The sequence below is a fragment of the Amblyomma americanum genome, chromosome 4 (assembly GCF_052857255.1).
Source record: "Amblyomma americanum isolate KBUSLIRL-KWMA chromosome 4, ASM5285725v1, whole genome shotgun sequence".
In the NCBI taxonomy this organism is placed as follows: Eukaryota; Metazoa; Arthropoda; class Arachnida; order Ixodida; family Ixodidae; genus Amblyomma; species Amblyomma americanum.
The window spans coordinates 190,781,959-190,803,457 of record NC_135500.1 but is presented as its reverse complement, the minus strand read 5'-3'; the positions used below and the strand labels follow the sequence as shown (position 1 = coordinate 190,803,457).

Here is a 21,499-nt window from a genome sequence, read left to right as displayed (position 1 = left end):
CGTGAACGTTGCTAACGCGAACGGCCGCCAGTGATCCGCTTAAGCAACGCTTTCAGACACTGGGGACCCATTACCGTAAGCCTTTGCCTCCGCCCTCTACTTTTTTCTTCTCTGTAAAACCCGCCACAATGATGTTCACGCATTTAATCGCTTCCGCATCGCGTATGCGGGTCAGCATGCGTAAAGGCTTAAACATATCTCACAATGCGCGTAGCCTTAGAGACCATGCAGCGATCTACTGAAAGAGAAATTATGGAGGTAGTATATGACGTTAAGAGACAAAAAGAAAGCCTCGCGGATTCGAGAAGAAACTAGAGTTAACGCATAAGGACATACGATGTGTAGGCCACACAACATGTGGTCAGTTCAGGCAACGCAGTGCGTATAAGGTAGAAAAGGTCTGGAGATGATACAGGAATAATTGCCAGGATACAGTAGTGACAGCTGATGCAGGACAGAATAGGAAACCAAGAGGCATTTATTGCGCAATGGGCTCGGCCTAGTCGACGATGATGATGTCTATTATCTGCTGAGCGAACCGACAGCACCATGACAGAGTTTCTTAATATTGCCTAGAGAATGCCTAGAGCGAAAGCTGGCGGCGCTGCGCATGATGCAACAAGGAGAGGTGCAGGAATGTCGGGAATATCAGGTTCTGATTTGGCTTGGCTATTGTTGGGCATGAAATGTGGATTAAGCCGCAACAATACGACCCTTATCGCCGCAAACCCCGAAGAAATGCCGCGAAAGTTTGCATACCAGCGTGACACTTGTGTTCAATTTATTAGGGAAGTGATAAACGCACTATTAAAATAAGCCAACGCGCGTGCAGACGAGAGCCTCGCGGCGAAACAGCCAATCACGATGCGAAATCAATGTTTTCGGTCAACACTATAGCCAAGCCAAATAAGGAACCTCGTTTTCCCGGCATTACCGCGGAGGATGAACTGCTCTTTAAGAAACTTGTATAGACGGTGGCGCCAGCTTCCCCTCCAGATAATATTGAGAAACTCTGTCACCGCGGCGAAACCCGCAATAATCGTCATCATCATCAGCGGTAGCAGCAGTAGCAGCAGCGAAGTTTGGACCTGCACCAAACCCTGACCAATCCCCCACCCTGGGTATGTGCCATCATCTTTTCAGGCAACAACAACAACTTTCACGCACAGCAGCGTCAGCGAAGATCAAACTTACCTTCTTCTGTACTTGTCACAGGTGTGTCGCGCGCGGCGGCCTTCTCCCGCCGAATTTGAGCAAGCGTTTTGACCTGGAAGGTTTCCGATTCCTCGCCACCTGAAAGAAAAGCGCCAAACGGAGACATGGTTAAGAAGACCACACTACCGATTTCGTCAAGAACTTCGCGGTCCCATGGGCTGAACTGCGCTAAAAATTCGTCCGATGCAACAAACATTTCCTGAACCAGACATCAATGAAAGATAGGCCAAATCTGTTCCGACAACGTCCTGGCTATCTATGCGCATTCGCATAGTAAGCCCTTGCAGTACGATAAAGGCGGGATAAATGTTCAAGTCTACACCGTACTTGCTTCAAATTCGCCTAACTGCTCGCTACAGTCAAACGATATTGCACTTCGCTCCCGGCAAAATTTCCCAGGAAGCAGGAACGCGCTGAGAAGCCCGAAAGCCCAACGACAACGGCTAAAAATAATAATAAAAGCCGATTTGCTCTTCTGTATTGCAGTCCCCGCCTTGCAACGCGCCCATCCAATTTCCCTCCACCCTTTCAATTCCGTAACTTTCTTCCATGTTTTGAGCAGCAGCCGGTTAAAGATTCAATGGCAGAATGAAAACAACATACTCGATTAACAGCGCTCACGAGCGAGACCTTTCTACGTCACAAATCCTGTTCACCTTATCACAAATGACAATCTTTATAGTCAGCATATCTGCAACTTTCCGGGCGTCGCGGATATCCGTCCTCTTTGACCACACAATTCGTTGACGTTAACAACCTCTTAACATCAATCCTTCACATTGCATCATTCCTGGCATTCAGGCATTCAGGCATTCAGGCAGGCATTCAGTTCGATGACCGCCGAGCACACTTGTGGCTATTGCCGCCGCCGAGTCATTCAATTCTTAGTGGCTGCGAAACAGTTTCTTTTGGAAGCCGTTTCGTTGTCTTCCTGACTGCTGGAATGTCGTCACTACAACGTGACGACCTTTGAACATTGAAAAATAAAGAATATTAGCAAAATATAAAATTTATTATGAACTGAGCATTGATTAAATAACAAAATAAGCTCCAATTCTTGGCCCCCACTCAAAAAAAAAAAAGTTCCGGTGTCCCTGAAGAAGACCCAGACGCGTGTCGCAGCCCACTGCCTGACGCGCTTTCTCAATGTAAGGTTAAGCATCGAACACTTTGGGATTTTGAACCCGAATTTCTCGTGCGATCAATTCTTTTCCAACGACGCCTACAGAGTGTCGATTGCCAGTGATCGATGATTATGAGCACCTATATCAAGCTCTCGCTGCGGCGCCCGGAACGTTGCGCAATCCCGCAGATTGATTGGGGATTAAAGTTTAATTTCTATGCAGTTTGATCTCTGCCGAAGTGAAACCGGTGCCGCGGCATGATCGCTGAAAGCCATGCGCGCCCACGCGGGGTCCGTCGCCAGGTGCGGTACCTAGCAGCATCTCTCGACCCTGCCGCACCGTCGATGGACGGTCCTGACTTTAGAAGCAGCGTGTTCGATGATGATTCCAGGTCGTCAGATTTCAGTAGTTCTGACAGCAAGAATGAACGAAACCTGCCCGGAACCGTGGCGGAAGGTCGTATAATAATAATAATAATAATAATAATAATAATAATAATAATAATAATAATAATAATAATAATAATAATAATAATAACAATAATAATAATAATAATAATAATAATAATAATAATAATAATAATAATAATAATAATAATTGGTTTTTGGTGGAAAGGAAATGGCGCAGTATTTGTCTCATATATCGTTGGACACCTGAACCGCGCCGTAAGGGAAGGGATAAAGGAGGAAGTGAAAGAAGAAAGGAAGAAGAGGTGCCGTAATGGAGGGCTCCGGAATAATTTCGACCACCTGGGGATCTTTAACGTGCACTGACATCGCACAGCACACGGGCGCCTTAGCGTTTTTCCTCCATAAAAACGCAGCCGCCGCGGTCGGGTTCGAACCCGGGAACTCCGGATCAGTAGTCGAGCGCCCTAACCACTGAGCCACCGCGGCGGGGTAAAAGGTCGTATGAAAATTTCGCTTTCGCGCTCTGTTCAAATCGTCTACTGATGTTTACAATGCGATATTTCGTATCTGCAGGGTGCCTGTATCATTCGCCAGCGAAGTTTTGCCGCCTCGTGCGCAGAGAGTGCAGTTTCAACCTGAAAGAAAGCCAGCCCTTAGAGCGGCGGTACGCCGCAATACACATCGGTTATAATGGTTGACTCGAATTTTGACAGCACTGAAGACTTTGCTAGCTATAACGCTAGGTTTAAAAGCACGTTTTATTGGCATAATAAGGAGCATTTTGTATATTCTGTTTTTTTTTCATTTCTCATTTTGAGATATAAGCATATATTTACCCCCTTTTTTTCTGATCTTCACTCAAAATTTGCGTTTGGGGAATTAAATTTTTGCAGTGTTTACTCGGGCTCTGGGTAATACTTCCCACTCAGTAAAAGCACGTTCATTTAGCTACATTTATTAGCGCGACGCAACATAACGAGCCTAACAGTTTCTTAACACAAAAATAAGAATCAAGGTCCAAAAAAAAATGGACGTCTTCACCATGGTTGGGAAAGAGTTGAAGCAATACGGCAGTGCCTTTGTTTCCTCTCTTTACGAGCGCGCTTCTGAAACGTTCTCGAGTCTCTCGTTAACACGACGCCTATAGGTATTCGATCGAGAGCCACAGCCCAGCTCGTGAAACCTCGGGCTGCGGTGTGAGTTGCCTCGTTTCCCGATAGGGAGACACATGCGTCGGCGTCCAGATAATGTGGGAGGGACACGGGTTGGGGATGGATGTAAGAATCTGCAACGCGAAGGGAAGATGTGACCTCTCGCGAAGTTATTTATCGCTCTCCAGATTAAGTACCCCCCGGAAAACAAGACACTCATGAAAAGTCGAGGTAACCTGGCGGTTACTCTCCCATTTATATGACGCACCTCTACCCTTGGGTGCACAGCGACGAATGTAAGTTTTGCTCCCACAGAGCAATCCTAAATCCCGTAATATCGGCCCGCCCTAAGCACGCGACCGCGCTTTCAATCTGGAAAGAATAGAGAGAAGAGCTGTCAGGTTTATTTTTAATAGATATGCAAGGACTGACTGCCCAACTACTTTAATGGAGGTTAATAAAATTGAACCACTTGAACATCGTAGAAGAAAGCTTAGGTTAGAATTTTTTCTCTTATTACATAACAAACTTGGTTTAGATCCCTCATCATTCTTAACGCCGGCACCAACCACACAAACTCGTCAACACCATCCCAGGTCTCTAACCCCTATATTCGCTAGAACAGACACAAGTTTTCGTTTTTTCCACGCACAATAACAGATTGAAATCAGCTAATTAAACCATTGTCCCATGAGTTTTAACAAATTATTGCTATATTGTGTTCTTTTTTTAAGTGTTGCGTTTTCTTTGTGGTTTGATTGACTTGTTCGCCCACCCTGCTTGGACTCAGTGTCCGCAGTATTTTGTAAATAAATAAATAAAAAATAAACGAAGAGCAGTGCGAGACCGTGTCGCTCAGCCCTGACGCCCACTGCAGGGCAAAGGCCTCTCCCATGTCTCTCCAATTAACCTTCTCCTGAGCCATCTGCGGCCACCCTATCCCCGATAAACTTAATCCCATCCACCCATCTAACTCTCTGCCGCCCCCGGCTACGCTTGCCTTCTCTTGCAATCCAGTCCGTTACCCTCAAGGGCCCACCCGTTATCTTGCCTAACCCAATCCCATTCCTTCCAGTTGATTTCGACTAGGATGTCATTAACCCTCGTTTGTCCCCTGACCCACTCTGCACTCTTCCTGTATCTTAACGTTACACCTATCATTTTCTTTTCCAAAGCCCTCAGCTTTGTAGTTAACTGAAGTTGAACCCTTTTCGTTATCCTCCACGTTTCTGACCCATAGGCGAGTACCGGTAAGGTACAGCTGTTGCTTTTCTCTTGGGGGATATTGGCAAACTGCCATTCATGATCTGAGATTTAGAAGTACGGAAAGCTGAGCAAGTTGTTTACTACTATCCATGGTAAAACAGCGCGGAAAAACACGAAGACGGAACAAACACAGCGCTCGTGTTGTCGTGTTTGTTCCGTCCTCGTGTTTTTCCGCGCTGTTTTACCACGAATGATCTGAGAGAACCTGCCAAATTTGCTCCACCCCATTCTTATTCTGGTTACTTCGCTCACGTGATTTGTATCTGTGGTCACTACCTGCCATAAGTAGATGTATTCCCTTACCACTTGCAGCATATCGCTACCAATTTTAAACTGCTGTTCCCTACCGAGACTGTTGAAAATTACTTTGGTTTTCTGCATGTGAATTTTTAGACCCGCCGTTCTGCTCTGCCTGTCTGAGTAATTGATCCTGCTTTGCAATTCATCCCCTGACTGACTTAGCATGGCAATGTACGTCATCTGCGAATCGCAGATTACTAAGGTATCCTCCATTAACACTTATCCCCAGCTGTTACCAATACACCATGGTATATGGGCTCATATATGGTAGCGCGGTTTGCGACGCTGAGCACTAGTTCTGTATTTTTGCCATGAAACGTGGAGGCTAACGAAAACGGCTCAACCTAGGTTATGGACAACGCAGCGAGAAATGGAAAGAAAAAATTATAGGTGTAATGTCAAGAGACCTGAAGCAAGCAGAGTGGGTGAGGGAACAAACGCGGTATAATGACATCCTAATCGAAATCAAGGGGAATAATACCCCTGTCACACAGGCACCGCAAACGCCTTTGAGAGTCAGGTCCTTATATCCAAAGGCGCAAGGAGTGCAGCTACACGGCACAAATGTTGCACCTTTGCTGCTAAGAACCTTGGAGGCGAAGGCGCCCGCCTGAGACCTTTGGGGCCTCAAGGCGCGGCCTTCGAGAACATGCGATCGCAGTGCCGTCCATCGCCAAAAAGTAAAAGTAATGAAAAAAATGCATGCAGCCAACACTGCTTGAAAATACCTTTAAAACAATACGAAAGGTGTGCCTGCCTTCGCTTTTTGTGCGGGTGTTTATATTCTATGCCCAGATTTCAAGACAGTAAAAGTATAGTGAAGTAAAAGTGTTGCAGCAACACCGAGTGCCCCTGGTGGCCAAGGCAATAAACAAAACCCGCTGCTGCTGAGGAGAGCAGCTGTTGCAGTTCTTTTAGGGAAGCAATTTGACACAAAAATTGTCTGAGCTCAACGAATGAACAGAATTCCCCACTATAATCTTAAAACACTCACTTGAGCCGCCTCAAACACAGCAGCGGGTGCTAAGCCTCGACGACTGTTTCACCTTTGGGCTGCATCGTGTAGCTGCGTCGCTGTTCCTTTGAGCTTTCGGTCCTTTGGTGAAAAGAAGCGCCTTTGCCGGAAAGGCCTTCGAGTAATGCCGTGAGACAGGGGTATTAAGGGGCTTGGGCAGGGCATGTGATGCGAAGGCAAGATAACCGCTGGTCCTAAACGGAATGGATCCCAAGAGAAGGCAAGCGTAGCAGGGGGCGGCAGAAAGTCAGGTTGGCGGATGAGATTAAAAAGTTTGCGGGGGTACGGTGGCCGCAGCTGGCACAGGACAGGGTTAATTGGAGAGACATGGGAGAGGCCTTTGCCCTGCAGTGGGCGCAGTCAGGCTGATGATGAAGTACCGAACGTAATAAGCTTTCGCACTGCCCATACCATCATAAGCTTTCGTATTTGAGTAACTACTATTTGCAATTCCTACTCTCTCAATTTTTTTTACTGATTCCCTTACCTAATTTTCAGTTTGTTAGGTCGCCCCAACCTCCTGCAACCTCCTCTACTACGGAAACAGTTACACAATTTTGTTAGGTAATCCCACGCTTGCCATATGCATTCTGCAATTTAAATAGACACCGCCTGGTTATGGCCAATCCCCCTTGTGGGTATGTGCCATTTTGTGAGGGGAACAACAACACCCGAACGCGATACACGCACCTTTTTGAGGACTCCTGCCTCCAGCTCGTCCGCAGCGCGGCGCAGGCGATGCGTGGTTCTTCTGGGGCGTTCCGAAGGTGCTCTCACTGTCGGATTCTGAAAGAGACGCGGTGAAAACATTCACGCCTTTGCATCTCCACTTCGCTTCTTCGTCGCTACCGTCGAATTAGGAAGCGATACAGAGGTCACGAGAACGGACCACGATTCGTGCTGCCAGTCAGCAGTGCTCCCACGTTGCACAGGTCACACAGAGCGATACAGCTTCGCGGACACAGTGCAGGACAAAGGAAACGAACGTGATTCTGTGCAGTTCTCCTTTGGTACCTCGTTGGAGCATTTTAACACACTGTTCATATGCGCCGTTGCATCGTCGACGGGTAATCTAAAGACGAATACCCAGATCGAGCTAGTAAAGATGCCTGCTTTCCGCAGTGCGACAGAGGTGTAGGAACGTCACTGCCTTCGCTGGAGAGGCCAAATACTCACGCTTCGGTTTTTCAGCGGTTTAATAATAGTTGTTTGTCCGCAACACAGGACATCCAAGCCCCGGCAGCAGCCGCAAGGTTCTTACCATGTGTTATTCAAGAGAATCGGTCACTTGATGACCAGATACCTTCAAGCCTGCCGCTTGTTGAACCGCGAGACGCGCGGTCTGGGCTTAAATCTGTAGTCCGGTGTGGCACTTGCTTTGTGCAGAGACATTGTATTGGTACCATTTGCGACTTAGATTCGGCACAATGGAAATGCAGCCAGAGAGAGACCACAAAACGAGCAGTGTTCAGTATTTGGAGGACCACAACGTCTCTCAATGGGCATTGAAACTACTTTGGACATCCACGGGAGCTCCAATGTCCATTGGGTCTAGCATTCCTTACGTTTGGTACTCCAGAATCCGATAATCGACCCACTGAAAAACAAAGCTCTGGTAGCAGCAAACCATCAACCTCATGAGGTGCGTATGCTGCGTGTGTTCTATGCAGTCAAAGAGCGAGCGGCGTATAAAGTTCATTGTAATGTAGCATGGTAGCTTCGCGAAAGACTCCATTATTTCCCCAAACATTTCACCCCATCCACTATTGGCCTCGGTGCAGGTACTGAGGCACGACGATGCGGACAAATTTAAGAACAAAATTATGCACACACATGCCGACCAAAACACAGAATGAAATCGTCCACCTCGAGCTTTCGCAACACACGACACCAGGTAACGAGGCAAGTTTAAAGCACTTATCGCCGAAAGATCATGCAGCAGCGGACGGTGCGGAAAACAACTCGAAAGCTGTTTGTTGCACGTGGTGGGAGCCACGTACAGGTCCCAAAGCGAAATCACGAACCACTACTATGCTCGTGGTTATGGCGTTTAGAGCGCTCGATACAAGTACCAAACGAAATGGATCGGAATCGTATCGAAATATTTTCGGAAAGTGCTACACCACCTTCGCATTCGTACGTTTGTACAACGTCTGCCCGCCGACGCTGACAGGCCAAACTTAAATGTAAGCCTGCTACCCGTTCTGTGCGGCGCTTATTACCATATGATAATTGTATGATGACGCAGAGCGATGTCAAGCCAAAAACAAAAGAAGCGAAGTAATATGGAAAAAGCGGATTCAAAATAATCCCGAGTCGAAGTAGGCCCGCGGCGATGTGGAAGACCTTGATTGCAATGTACGTCCTCCATGTTTTCAAACGCGACAACACACCATTTCTTTAGCCGTTAGCACATAACTACACCGCTATGTATAGCCCGCAACAGATCGATAAGGGAACAGAAATGCTATCGTGCAGTTATTTCCGGGGCACACTGCAGTGCTTAAATGACCAAGGATGTGCCCGCTTCAAGGACAGCGACATCCACACCGCATATTACCGGGCATGAGCTGCTATGACAAGTGCACAGTTTGTCCTAGACAGCTACCAGACTGCGATAACAAAGCACTACCTCCGCAATACAGAATCCATGGCTACATAAACTACCACGCACGTCCTGGAGTTTTTAAGGATAGCAACCACGCTCCATGGAGAACCGCGCTGTTACCGCACAAACCCCACTGCAGTCACCAGTCGAAACTTCGTAAATGTTTATGCCCAGTTACCAGCAGGAAGGCATACCTCATTGACAGGCTTCATCACCAGAGGGCTCCTGTCGCGAGATAATGGCACAAAGAAAAACCACGTCTGCAACACCGTCTTTTTCACGTCCTTGTATTCTTTTTTATTTGTTATGTACAAACAGCTTGCATTCTCTTCGGTTCTGTTAGTGACGTCCAGCATAGCAAGCGCCTTTGTTGTTTGTGTGTGGGGGTCACATGACACAGACGGGAGGCACAGGGTCGACAGATTTCAGCAGAACTCAGACGCTTGTTCAAGAGGCGCGAGGGACAGAGAATTCGGGGGAAAGAGGAGGAGGAGCAGACAGAAAGGGCAGGAGGTCTAAGGGCACAGACCAACGTAAAACATTCGAGGAAGTGGCGGTCTGCGCAACACAAAAAACAAAAACAGTAGCAGGCACCGCTCTCAATTTGGCGCACTTCGTCGAGGACACTAGACAAGGCCTTTCAGAGCTGCTTTTCGGTAGGGCTGAAGGGGAAGAACGGGAGAAGTGGGGCGCCTGAGATTCTCGTAGTGACGGTAAGGCCGTTGACGAGTCCACAAGAGAAAAAGAAACGGAGACAAGAGAGCAAGGAAAACAAGGCATTCTGCAGTTATGTTCCGCGAGAAACTCCTCCTAAACAGCCGGCAGGCTCCCGATAACCGGCGACAGCTAAAGAAAGCAACCACACGCAGGAAAAAAAAAAACGCACAAGCCATGTGCGGACCAAAGCTTTCCGGCGGTCACCCTCGCGCAAAGCGCACACGTCCCTGTGCCCAGTCATTATTTCGGATGTCAGCCTGGTGCACACGTCAAGGAGCTGCGCGAGCGCTGGCACGAGCAGCAAGCCAGCAATTTCCAGTAGCTGGCTCGACGAATGCTTGCCTCATTGGGGCCTGCCAGCGTCTAAATCCATCAAACAAGCAAAAAAAAAGGAATCCTCGCCAAAGAGCCCGCTAACTACATGCCAGCGCGCGCCTCAGTCGGGCTCTTCGAATTCGCATGCAGAAAGGAAGCCATTGGCTTGAGGGGACGCCAGCGTAGAGGGTGACCTAGGGTCGGAGCCCGGGCGCGCGTCCTCATTGCAGTAAATGCGGCAGTAGCTCCTTTCCCTACAACAGCTGCCACAGCGTTTTTGCGCCGACCGCAGCGCTCTAGTAGTCACCGGCTGCCATGGGCTCCCAGTTGCGCCAGCTGGCAACGGCACTTTCTCTGGTCGACCGCCGGAAGGAAGGAAGGGGCCGGAAGAAGGGTGGGATCGCACGCGACACGTCTACCAACGGCGCGCATCACCATCCCAGGGATTAGTCAAAACAAATTAGAAGAAAAATAGGAAAGAGTCGGCAGGGGTGTGAGTGGGACAGAGAGAGAAAGGGGTGGGGGGAAGCTTTACAAGAACAACGGGGGAGGGGAAAGAAGGAAGGAAGGAGGCGGGGCAGGCCAGAGAGACAGAGAGAGAAGCGATAGCCGGCAGCTGCGGGGCTTCTCTGCTCAGTGCCAGGCGGGCCGACCCAGGTAGACACTGCCATGGCGCAGGAACCCCTGGAACACGGTGTGGTGGCGCCCTGGGCGGGGGTGGGCACACGCGCGCGCGTCAGTACACGCCGACTTCCCAAGCACACGAATGCATGCAGACACACACAGACACACAGATGCAAAGAAGGACCGAGCATCAAGCTTTCGTAATGTTGCGAGTGCTTCCGCATAGCGTGTTCCACGAGGAGCCAACAGCGCAGGTGCAAGTGGGTCTCCGCGTAATGATAAAACTCCTGTACGAAGGCGGTGACTGCAAGCAACGTTTGCGAGAACGAAATGGCTACTGTAAACCAAGTGTGAAATCTGCCGGCTGGTCAAGTGGGCTGCGGAGACCCTCTGGCAGGTCAGCTGTTTTATTTACACACTGTAACCCCTTTCCCTTCAATCCACTTCCACACAGCAACAGGATACATGCGTGTCATGATAAAACAAAAATAAGGGGAGCTCGTTGTTTGACCAACATATCCACCATTTGAATGTGCTGGCCCCACACCCAACGGTTCCATACGCGCCACTACACTGCAAAACAGCACCAGTATTGCATGGCAGTTCAGAGTAAGAGTGAATACGAAGCCACTTTGTTTCAGAGTAGAAGACTCGATCAACATTTATGTGTGGCACAGTACCTGACCCATCGATGTGCTACAATGGTGACGCGTGCACGCTTTATTCCGGCCTTCGAATTATTAAAAAAAAAATTCAGTGAGGGCACAGGGAGTCTTTGGCTGTGATTCGAAGGCTGCACCCTGTCACTCTCTAGCGCTATGAAGATAGGTGTGAAGAGAAATGGAATTTACTGCCCTTTCTTTTGCTAGTGAAATGGGGGCTGAAACAACCTGCAAACAACTAAAATTACATTATGCCAGTTTGGAGCTCACTGCCCTGTCAAATGCTTTTCACAGTCCTGAGCTCTGTGAAGTCCATCACTAACGCTAGCTCAAGCTTCTGCATTGATCAATGGACTGAAAGAAAGGAGAAAAACGCCACCAATGAAATTAAACACCCAGGGACTGGCAGGCAGATCAACTGTAGCAATAATCTCAACCAATGGCATTGTGGTCTGTTTTATTTCTACATAAGAACTCTGAATCGCACTTGCCATGGAGGTTAAAATTTCAGTTTCTAACATTGCAGTTTTTAGTTTTGACACCCATGCCAAATACAAAAGTCAAAGGTTTTCAAGACAAAACAGCATGCAGCTGCTTGCACACACAAATAGAGAAAAGTCCCATGCAGCACCTTTACACAAATCAGCATCACCATCTGCGGCAAGCTCCACTACACGGATTTACGATTAAGAGTTGCAACCAAGTACTCAACCACGGTACATTATCATGGTACTGACAAAGCCTATAGCCCAAATTAGTGACCAGACGGCAAGGACACCATGGTCGGGTACTTTGGCATATTATGCTTTTGCATGCCTAACAGAATGCAGTGGAGGCAAGACGAAGTATCACTAAATACCACTGTCACACAGGCAATTCTGACCGTGACAAATTATTGCAGCTGCATCACTACTAGGCAATTAAATTGCAAGTGAGCCCGATCCTCCGCAACTCCAAGCCCTGAAGCATGGGAAACATTCAAACACATCCTAAACATGAAATGTACAGCGCGCAAGTGCGGCTGTGCTGCCACAGTCACATGAATTTTCAACAGTGTATTATTTTTCTTTTATCTGCTTACAACCCCATTTCGTTGCCACCATTTGTGCATGGTTTCAGAAGGAAGTGAAGTGCACTGCCAAGACAAATTTGCACAATGCCAGAAGGATGTCATGAAACAAGCGCTTGTCCTGTGTTCATCTTCAGTTTTGTCAATACTACAATCTGAAAAACTGTGGTGAAACATCTACAAGTTTTATTGAACGTGTGCATGCAATGCCCGCCATTCATTTAGAAGGCGAAGCTGTCTATCAAGATCGATTTAGGAACGTGTAGCAGCGTTGCATGACAAGCCACTTCGCACTTCAAACGGAATCAGATTCCATCGGGATTGCAAGTGCCAATGTGACAGCAGTTTGTCTTTGTGCTACATGCTTTGCATGACAGATGCGGCATTTACATGCTCACTGTGACAGCAATTTTCGGAGCCCTAATTCCTGTGTGTAATGCCCACTGGTAGGCAAACCAATTGTTTTGAGCAAAGCTCCAATCACCAGTGAGCCACTGGCGGAACCTGCTTTTTAAACCACCAGCGAATGGGAATAGCAACCTTGCAAATAAGCTTTCGCACGCTCTTTGAAGCTTACTTAGCTATCCACGGCTTCGTTGCACGGTTCGGTATTGGTGGCCGCAAACCGCACGGATGCGAAGCGATCCATCGGTGACATGACAAAATGAACACGTTAAAATACCCTTTAGAGGTGGTACACAACAAAATACTCCTGGTTACTCTGAAGTTTCCAAGGAAATCATTTGCAGTGCAGAGCTTTGCTTAGTTCTACCCGGAAGTGTTCCAAGTATGCCATGCACCATACAGCAGCAGGATGTGCACTCAGTGCTTGCACGTAAGGTGCTTGTATTTGGTTACAACTAAACAGCACAGAGCTAAACTTCTCAAACATTCCACAGCCAGTCACTATAAAGCCAAAGCTGAACACAACCCGTTTACTTATGCTAAGCAATCCAAGCAAACCATTCTATGAACACGAAAAAGCAAGTGCGCATATCGGCACATCCCAGTGAGCAAGCTACTATAAAGCTTGGGCACAGTGCACAAACAGCTGTACTGCGGAACAGTCCTAGTTAGCCAACAGGTAACATTTTGGAGAAAATGTTTCCTCAGCTAAACATCTCATGGCAGGGCACAATGCACCATTCCACAATTTTCTGGACTTCAAGGAATTTTCGATCCCAAAATAAAGCACAGTACCGATGACTCAGAAGCCAGAGGTGGCAAGCACACATGCTTAGAGGCAGGGCAGAAGCACACTAGGTAGCTTCCAGCAAGATCAAAGACTGTGCATATGAACCTTGCCAATGGCACGCAGTTTCTCCAAATGGAAATGCTAGCCGACTGGTTTTAGCACCAATGCAGTTGCTGCAATCCCTCTAAACTTACCTGCCAGCTTCTAACAGCCAAAGCAAGTAAACAAAGTGAATAACAAGCAGTAAAGGAAAAAAAAAAAGGGGCCCCCGAAAACCAAATGTTAACAAGGTGTGAATAAATAAAATACAAAAGAGAAACAACACATGCATGCTTCATCTGTCCTTGTGCAAGAACTCAACTTTATTACTTCGAGAATTCTTATATCAACAGTAGTGTAGACATGATAGTCCGACCAGGATGACTTAAAGAAAATTTTTATAAATATACCCTTATTTTGGCAAGCAACATATATTCAAACAAAACAGAATGAAAGCATTGTTGTTCCAAACACCACCACATGAGACATGCACACATGACCCTGTCACAGGGAGGGAAAAAAAAATGCATAGGATAGCAAAGAAAAAAGCAACAGGTAATGTTCAGGATTGTGTGCAGACCTGTGAACTTGCGAAAAAAAAAGTGAGAGGACATAGCAGCCTACGGAATGAGTGCAATATGTAAAAAAGAAAAAGAAGCGCTTGTTAATGTTACTAGAAAGGAACCCCTGCCAAGGACAAAGTCACACAGGTACACACGCAACACCATGTTGCCAAATAGCAAACAACCCCAGCTGGCGATATTCTCTGTACAAAGCTGACACACTTGCAAACAATAAATTAATAGAGCACTACAACTTCTAAACTAGGAAAGAAAATCCATTTGTTGGCCTGTTTCCCAAAAGAGAGGCAATCAGATTTTACAAGAGCTTTGCTCTTGATGAAAATTGAAGGGACTGGGAATAAAGCTAACAACCCAAAGGGAAAAAATAACAAACAGGAAGACCTGCATAACACATGTCCATGCATGTGCTTCTATAACAAGGAAAGATTTGTGAAGAAGGGGGGGGGGGGGTGAATAAAAGGACGTGAAAATGTGGTTGTGTAGGTGTGTGTTGTGGCGCATGTGCTACATCATCCAACAACAAAAAAGAAAGCAGACAGAAAAAAATAATAAAGAGAAGAAGAAACAACAAACAATAACAAAGATTGGGGTGGTGGGGGAAGAGCAGGAAGAGGGAGCAACTGCAGAGTGCGGAGGAGAATGCCAATCCGGGCGCGGCGCAATGGTGGTGGTGCCAGAGGCGGAGGGAGAGTATCGGCAGCCTTGAGGGCCCCGGAGCCAAGCACACCACGCGCGCCCCCGAGACCTAACTCTTCCTGCCTCTAGCAATAGCGAGACGTCGACACCCCTGCAAAAACCGGAAACAAGAGGCTTCAGCCGGATGCCACCGCCCTCCTCCGCCCAACCCCCCCCATACCCCTCACTACCACCCCCCACAAAATCCGACTATCAACTTGAGACTTCGCCAATATCCTAGGCAGGTTTTCTATTCATAACAAGGCTGCCATAACCCTCCCCCATAGTCGTAAAGCCGCCATTCTACAAATGCAACAGCAATGGCAAAGCTGTCACCAATCAAGCAGTACCAGACCATGCGACACCCGCGCACATGCTCTGTGTACTGTCACATCTGTTTCCTGCAAATGTAATAGTGCATTCACGAGGGGCTTTATGGGAAGAATAACCTGAAAGCCTTGCATACAGTCTCCAACAAGTAGCTGCTATGGGGTGGTGGCACTCTAGCCGCAGCTACAGAACCACACAAGTCTTCCTGTACCAAACACATAGTGCTATTATGTCTTCATAACACCAAAAAATTTTTTTTAAATGTTCACAGACCACAAAAACAGGCGTTCAATGATGCAGGTTGTGCTTGCTAATGCTCAAGACAGAGCCACTAGAGAATGACTTCCTCCTACATAATGGCTGCAGATCAACACTACATGGCCTGAGGCAAGACCTTCAACCTTAAAAAAGTGCTCGGGCAAATTATCCACCACAGCTCTGCTAAGGAACACCTTTTTGTGACATGCGAACTGATTGAGCTGTGAACTAACTCATTCATTCAGAAATTTACTAGCGACAGGCAGACAAGGTTGGCCATCGAATAAATGCGTGCAACTGAAGGCACAGCACTTACAAACCAGGAGACCTACTGCACTGATCACCAGTGCCATGCAAGATTCAAGCCCTTAGGTAAACAGCAAAGGAATATTAAGCAATGAGCTGTGCTGCGAGATGGTGTGGGCAAGACAAGAGATGTGGGCTTAATTATGTGATTGACAGTCCACACGACAGGCCACAGTTTTGTAAAAAGTTATTACTGCAGCAAGAACTTGACCCTAACAATTAAGAGGTGACACTGCACCAAAAAATGCCCCGACCAGTGCCACCACCCCAGCAAGCAAGTTCCTCACAGAGCTTCTTGAGAGGCTTGGCAATTTTCATGCAGCTTTCATCACTAAACATTTATTATGCAAGCACCCAATAAAGCAAAGCAAACGCAGGCAGTCAAGCATAAACTGAGAACTCTTAATGCAGAAAAAAGACTTGCAGGATATGCAAAGCATGCACCATTCCTCGAACATGCATCAAGACTTTAGCAGAAAGATTAAACTTCCGTGAATTTGCTACAGCAGGGCATGAGTTAAGGCAACAACTGTACCTCTTTCTCCTAATAAGGACTCTTCACTTTTGCAGAGTTGCACAGTTTTGAAGGACCTGAGCTTCAACTTCTGCTCTGGGTGAGCGCCTCATATTAAAACTCCATATGATATGCAATGTAAACAGACTAAATACATATCCAGCAGGACAGCATTATGCTTCAGTCAGGAGGGCTTTTACCCTGCAACACTGGAGAACTACCTTTTTAGAGGCCTTGTCTGTCCTCCATGTTATGTTAGATTCGAACTGAGAACTACACATGAATGGGGCACCTTTATTTCGGCAGGCGTTTCAGGACAACAGCTTGCAGCCCTTGTCAGTGTGCCTGAACTGCAAAGCTAATGGCATGCAGAGGAATCACTGCCGTGAAGACGTTAGTAGCTTCCCTAACTGTAGTAAATGAAGCTCGCAGCAAGCAGCAGCAATGGTGGCGGCACTACCAGCACCCAAACTTGCCTGATGCCATGCTCGACTGACGAAGATCAGGAGGAAAGCCAGCTTCCCAGTACACCCCTGAGCAAAGCCGGTACAAATGAGCACTCAGACTGCGGCAACCCTGAGCAGCAGCATTAGCAGTTAGCGACAGGCAGAGGAGACGTTAATCTGCACAGTCAGCGTTATGAGAATAGAATTACTACATAAAAATCAAAGCAAAAGGATATTAAAATTTCTTGCCCAGCTGTCTCGCCACTTTCACAATGGTGGACAGACGCACACCTTGCGGCTTATATACAAGGGCATAACGGTAGCTAAATGAGAAATCCAGCTTGGAAGTACCCTTGCAGACAGATGGCGCTGAATAACCACAGCTATCATATCTGAGAGGCTACACAGAAGAGCTTCTTGCTGGGCAACTATAGCTGCTGTGTTTCCACTATATGTGAAACAAGATAGACCTGTATGGTTAGGATAATAAAGTGCTCATGAGCCCTTGTCTTGAGCTGTGCGGCACTTCACAAATAGTAACAAAAAGTTAAAAGAATAGAACTTAGAATCCCGGCCCTTCCTGGTAAGCAAGTATTAAATGAGTCAACCCTCAAGTAGTATTCACGTGAATGAAAAATGATGCCACATGATGCTGATGCAATGCATGCATGTCATGCCCCCTTTTATTTCGTAGCTAGGCTTATAGTTGACTAACGATGCCATGAACACTGTCCAGCCCACCATTTGAGTGCAGTTGCAACGGCAGTGATCAAATGGGAGCAAATGATAACAAGCGTGCTAAAAACACATCAGCACTATCAGGTAATGTGCCACAGGATCAGCAGTAATATTACAATCTAATCCGACTGAAAAAACTAGAACTAATATGGGATAGGTAAACTGCGCACGAATCTTTCATCTTTCTTTGAGCAGAGAAAGCTCTGCACAAGTACAAAGATTGAAGACTTATAGCGCTAGTGCACTACCGACTTTCTCTGCATTGGTAATCGAAAGGTGGCAGCACCCATTCACAGTGTGCACCATCAGATTAATGAAAGCGTTCCAGCCCGAGCTAGGCAGTCTGTTCAAAGCGTTCTCAACTACAGATCCTTTTGCCAAAAGCATTCTTCGCTTGTATGCTAAGCATTTTACATAACATTTCGCAAACTTAGGAGCACAACAGCCGCAAAAGCATGCAACGTTGGCTAAGCAGACATAGAATGTGCAATGAAGCACCTCTTTCTGGTCTATCTGCGTAAGCAGAGTGCCACACGAGACTACACAAGCATCTTCAAACAGAACCTAGTGCCACGCCATGCTGTTTGCAAGAGTAATCAAGGGTCTGACAAAAAGGAAAATCAAAAAGGAGCGCCACCAACTTGTTAAAGGGACCCCCGAAAGGATTTCGACGGCCCAGTTCTAATGTAACAAACCTGTCAAGGTGGTCTTTGCGAGTATCAAGTCAAACTTAAAAGCTCTGCATAGACCCCATAATTTACAAACAGCTTTTAAAATTTCTGCTGTTACCAGCTGTTACATTCCTGGCTGCTAAGCTTTCGTGAGCTGGTCCCATCCAAGCTCCCGTAAAAAACCATGCAACACTGACCAGGCTGTAATGCTGCAACTGTGACACCGTTCCCGCAAGCTATGTTGCGAATGTCACTTCACGGTAGTGCTTTACCAGGAATTTTAACAGGCTATGTTTAACGCACATGGAACGGTAACGGCAGACCGGCCAAAGCACAACTCTAGATTCCATTGGCGGTTACAAGCATGCTCCATCCGAGCCGACACCGAGCACACTTGAGGACGGCACGAGTTTTGCTGCAGCTGTTGGTGCAGTTCCATCACCAGGAGCGAATGCAAACGACCCCAAGGTGCAAAAACGAAAATGTGCCACCTGGGAAGAGCTTTACAAGATACTGTGGCGTGGGTTGGTTCCGAGGTATGCTTCTGTCACCCGAATTTGCCTTGTTGCCTCAATGACTATAACTTAAAAGAAATTTCTAGGTTCCAATAGGTGAGGATTGCGTAGAATTAAAGTGGCTGGCACGAAAACTGCGCAGAATCACACACCACTGCTCAAACTTCAGCCACTCCACGTGCATTCCCTCTTTGCTATTTACTCCCTTGCACCAATGGCTAATCAGGCAGACAGAGCCATTGGAAGACGTTCAGGAATTTATGCGAGTACGAACGATCAAGAGAGCCACAAAGGCTTTAAAATAGATGTTGCCCTTACTAGACATTCAACAAAAATGACAGACAACAATGCACATTTTTTTTCATGCGCGCCCCGGCTACTAAATGTCCCGGCAGGTAAGTTTTTTTTCACAGCCCCATAAAAAACGCAACAGCGTGTTTATACTGTAATACCAGAGTCCTTCAATGCTTTTCCGTCACGAAGCTCCCACCAGAATTTCATATAGGGTTGGCGCCGGCCGCTAGAGGCGGCACAGTATGTAGGAACACACTGAGAAGAGATTGTGTTATTAGCTTACATCACAATGGCTTCTGGCATTTAGTTTGCAAGCAGAATTTTGTGCCTTCCATTAGGAAATTGCAAGACGAGCACAATGCATAAAATGCCCCACTGCAGCAGATGTTTGCTGTAAAACTAACTGTGAAGGATTTTAACTCAAAACTACAATGTATGAAATTTTTTTAAATGTGACAGGGCACACTTGATACAGTAAAATCTCGTTACTACGAACATCAGATTAACGAAATTTTCAGATTTACGAATTTTTTTTAAAATCCCCGCTAAAATGCCTATATTTTCAATGTAAAAAAACTTTCAGTACTACGCATTTCAGATTACCGAATATTTCAGAATAACGTATGTAATTTTATCTCACAATTGTTGCAAGATGCTTCGTTATTACGAAGTTCCGTCGAATTTTCTTACCAAATCCCTGAAGCTGATGCCTATCATCATCATTCGAAGCAGCAGGTAGGTATGCGCTGGGGAACCCGTTGCAACGGATACAGCCCCAGCAGCATCGGCATCAACGCGAGTCTCGCGTTGAATGAATATAGGCTATGCGGCGCAAGCTGCCGCCCGATACAAAGGGTAAGGCCATTATCATCCATCCATCATTTAGCGTGTGGTCGCATACTGCGCCGTAGTCGTAAGCCTATTAGCGCAGTTTCACCACGTTGACAGCAAACGGCAGGATCTGCAAAGTTATCAGCGCTGTGATTGTGTTGTGCATTAGCTTTCCTGACAATGAACTCTCCTGGCCCCCGCGTTAAAAAGAAGCGAGTTTTCGCTTAAGGAAAAAGCGGACATTCTGTCATAGCTGAATGCTGGAAAAAAGCAAGTGGACTTGTACAGGAAGCTTGACATCACACCGTCAACAATGGCAACGATGCTCAAGATCGGGACAAGATCACAAAACTACATCGAGAGTCGCAGCTGGCTCCCTCAAGAAAACGTCTGCGGCTCGGCAACTACCATGGACAGCGACTTATGTGGACAGCGACTTTCGAATTATGTGGACAGCGACAGCGCGGCGGCTACATCAGCGGAGCTCACCACCGAAGACATTGTGAATCAAGTGCGAGAGCAAGAAGAATGTAGTAGCGACGAAGACGATGCCGAGACTGGATCAGCGCACGAAAAGGAAGATTGTTTCCGGCTCGGATGTCCTAGTCTTTCTAGAGAAGACCCGATCATTCCTCGGGCACTGCAACGATGTCCCTGATGAGGTGCACAGGAAGGTCGAGGATGTGGAGGCGTTCGTCCTGCAGCACTTGTCGTCTACTCGCCAGAAGAAGATAACAGACTTCTTCAAGCAATAAATTGTAGTTAAACAGAGCCCAGCGTTATCGTTCATTATTTACTTACCAACACATAAATCTGCTGCAAAGGTACGTAATTTTAGTTATTGTGATGCATTACTGACATGAAAATAATGGTTTTTCAGCACTATGATATTTCAAAATAACGAATTAAATTCGGCGGTCCCGTGAAGTTCGTTGTAACGAGATTCTACTGTACCCGCTAGCAACCCACAGAGCTGTCTGCTTGTCTCCTGTCTTCACTTGGTACTATCAGATTACAAAAATTGCAGTATGCAAGCGAAAACGTCACCACTGTGAATATTCAATACTTGCTTTAGAAAGAAAATGGTGCATGATCACTGCACCAAAGGTGCGATCACGCTAGGATGACCTCAGCTGGCAGATCGTCGGCAAACGCATTTTCTGCATTGCCATTTGTCCAATTGTCACATTACACCAGCTGACGTCAGTGGCACGCCGACACACGGCATACGGCAGTGTCCGTGGCATGTCGCCGAGATCGGATCAGTTGGGCAGCAGTCTGCCCGTCTGTCTGGTCAGCTGGCATGATGTCTATCTGCGCCAACCAATAGCTGCAGCTGTGTTCACTCTGCGCCACCCACATGCGCACCGCGCGATTGCTAGGTGCTTTTTCCTGCAGTTTTAGTAAACATCTCTTGTATTTGTGAAATGAGTACTTCAAAATAATAACCATTCAGCATTTACAAAGTACACGCTATATTCCCCCAGGCATGCACCGATGATAATTGCTGTTGTTTATGATAATTCTGTAATTGTAAAAAGAGATCTTTCTCCTTTACACAGCATAAAACGCAGACTGAGCTCTCTCTATATTAAACATTTTATTAACTCCTGCACTAGTTGTGGCT

At 46.8% G+C, this 21,499-nt stretch overlaps 1 protein-coding gene across 2 annotated transcripts in view; it reads right to left on the bottom strand.

Moving 5' to 3' along the window:
* LOC144128881 (uncharacterized) overlaps positions 1-21,499 on the bottom strand; it is a 57,927-nt gene that overhangs the window by 19,058 nt on the left and 17,370 nt on the right. For both annotated transcript variants that reach the window (XM_077662654.1, XM_077662655.1), the window contains exons 7-8: positions 7,172-7,267; positions 1,195-1,293 (exon numbers count right to left, since the gene is read on the bottom strand). In XM_077662654.1, the coding sequence (XP_077518780.1) occupies positions 1,195-1,293; positions 7,172-7,267 (195 nt within the window). The remainder of the gene's footprint in view (positions 1-1,194; positions 1,294-7,171; positions 7,268-21,499) is intronic.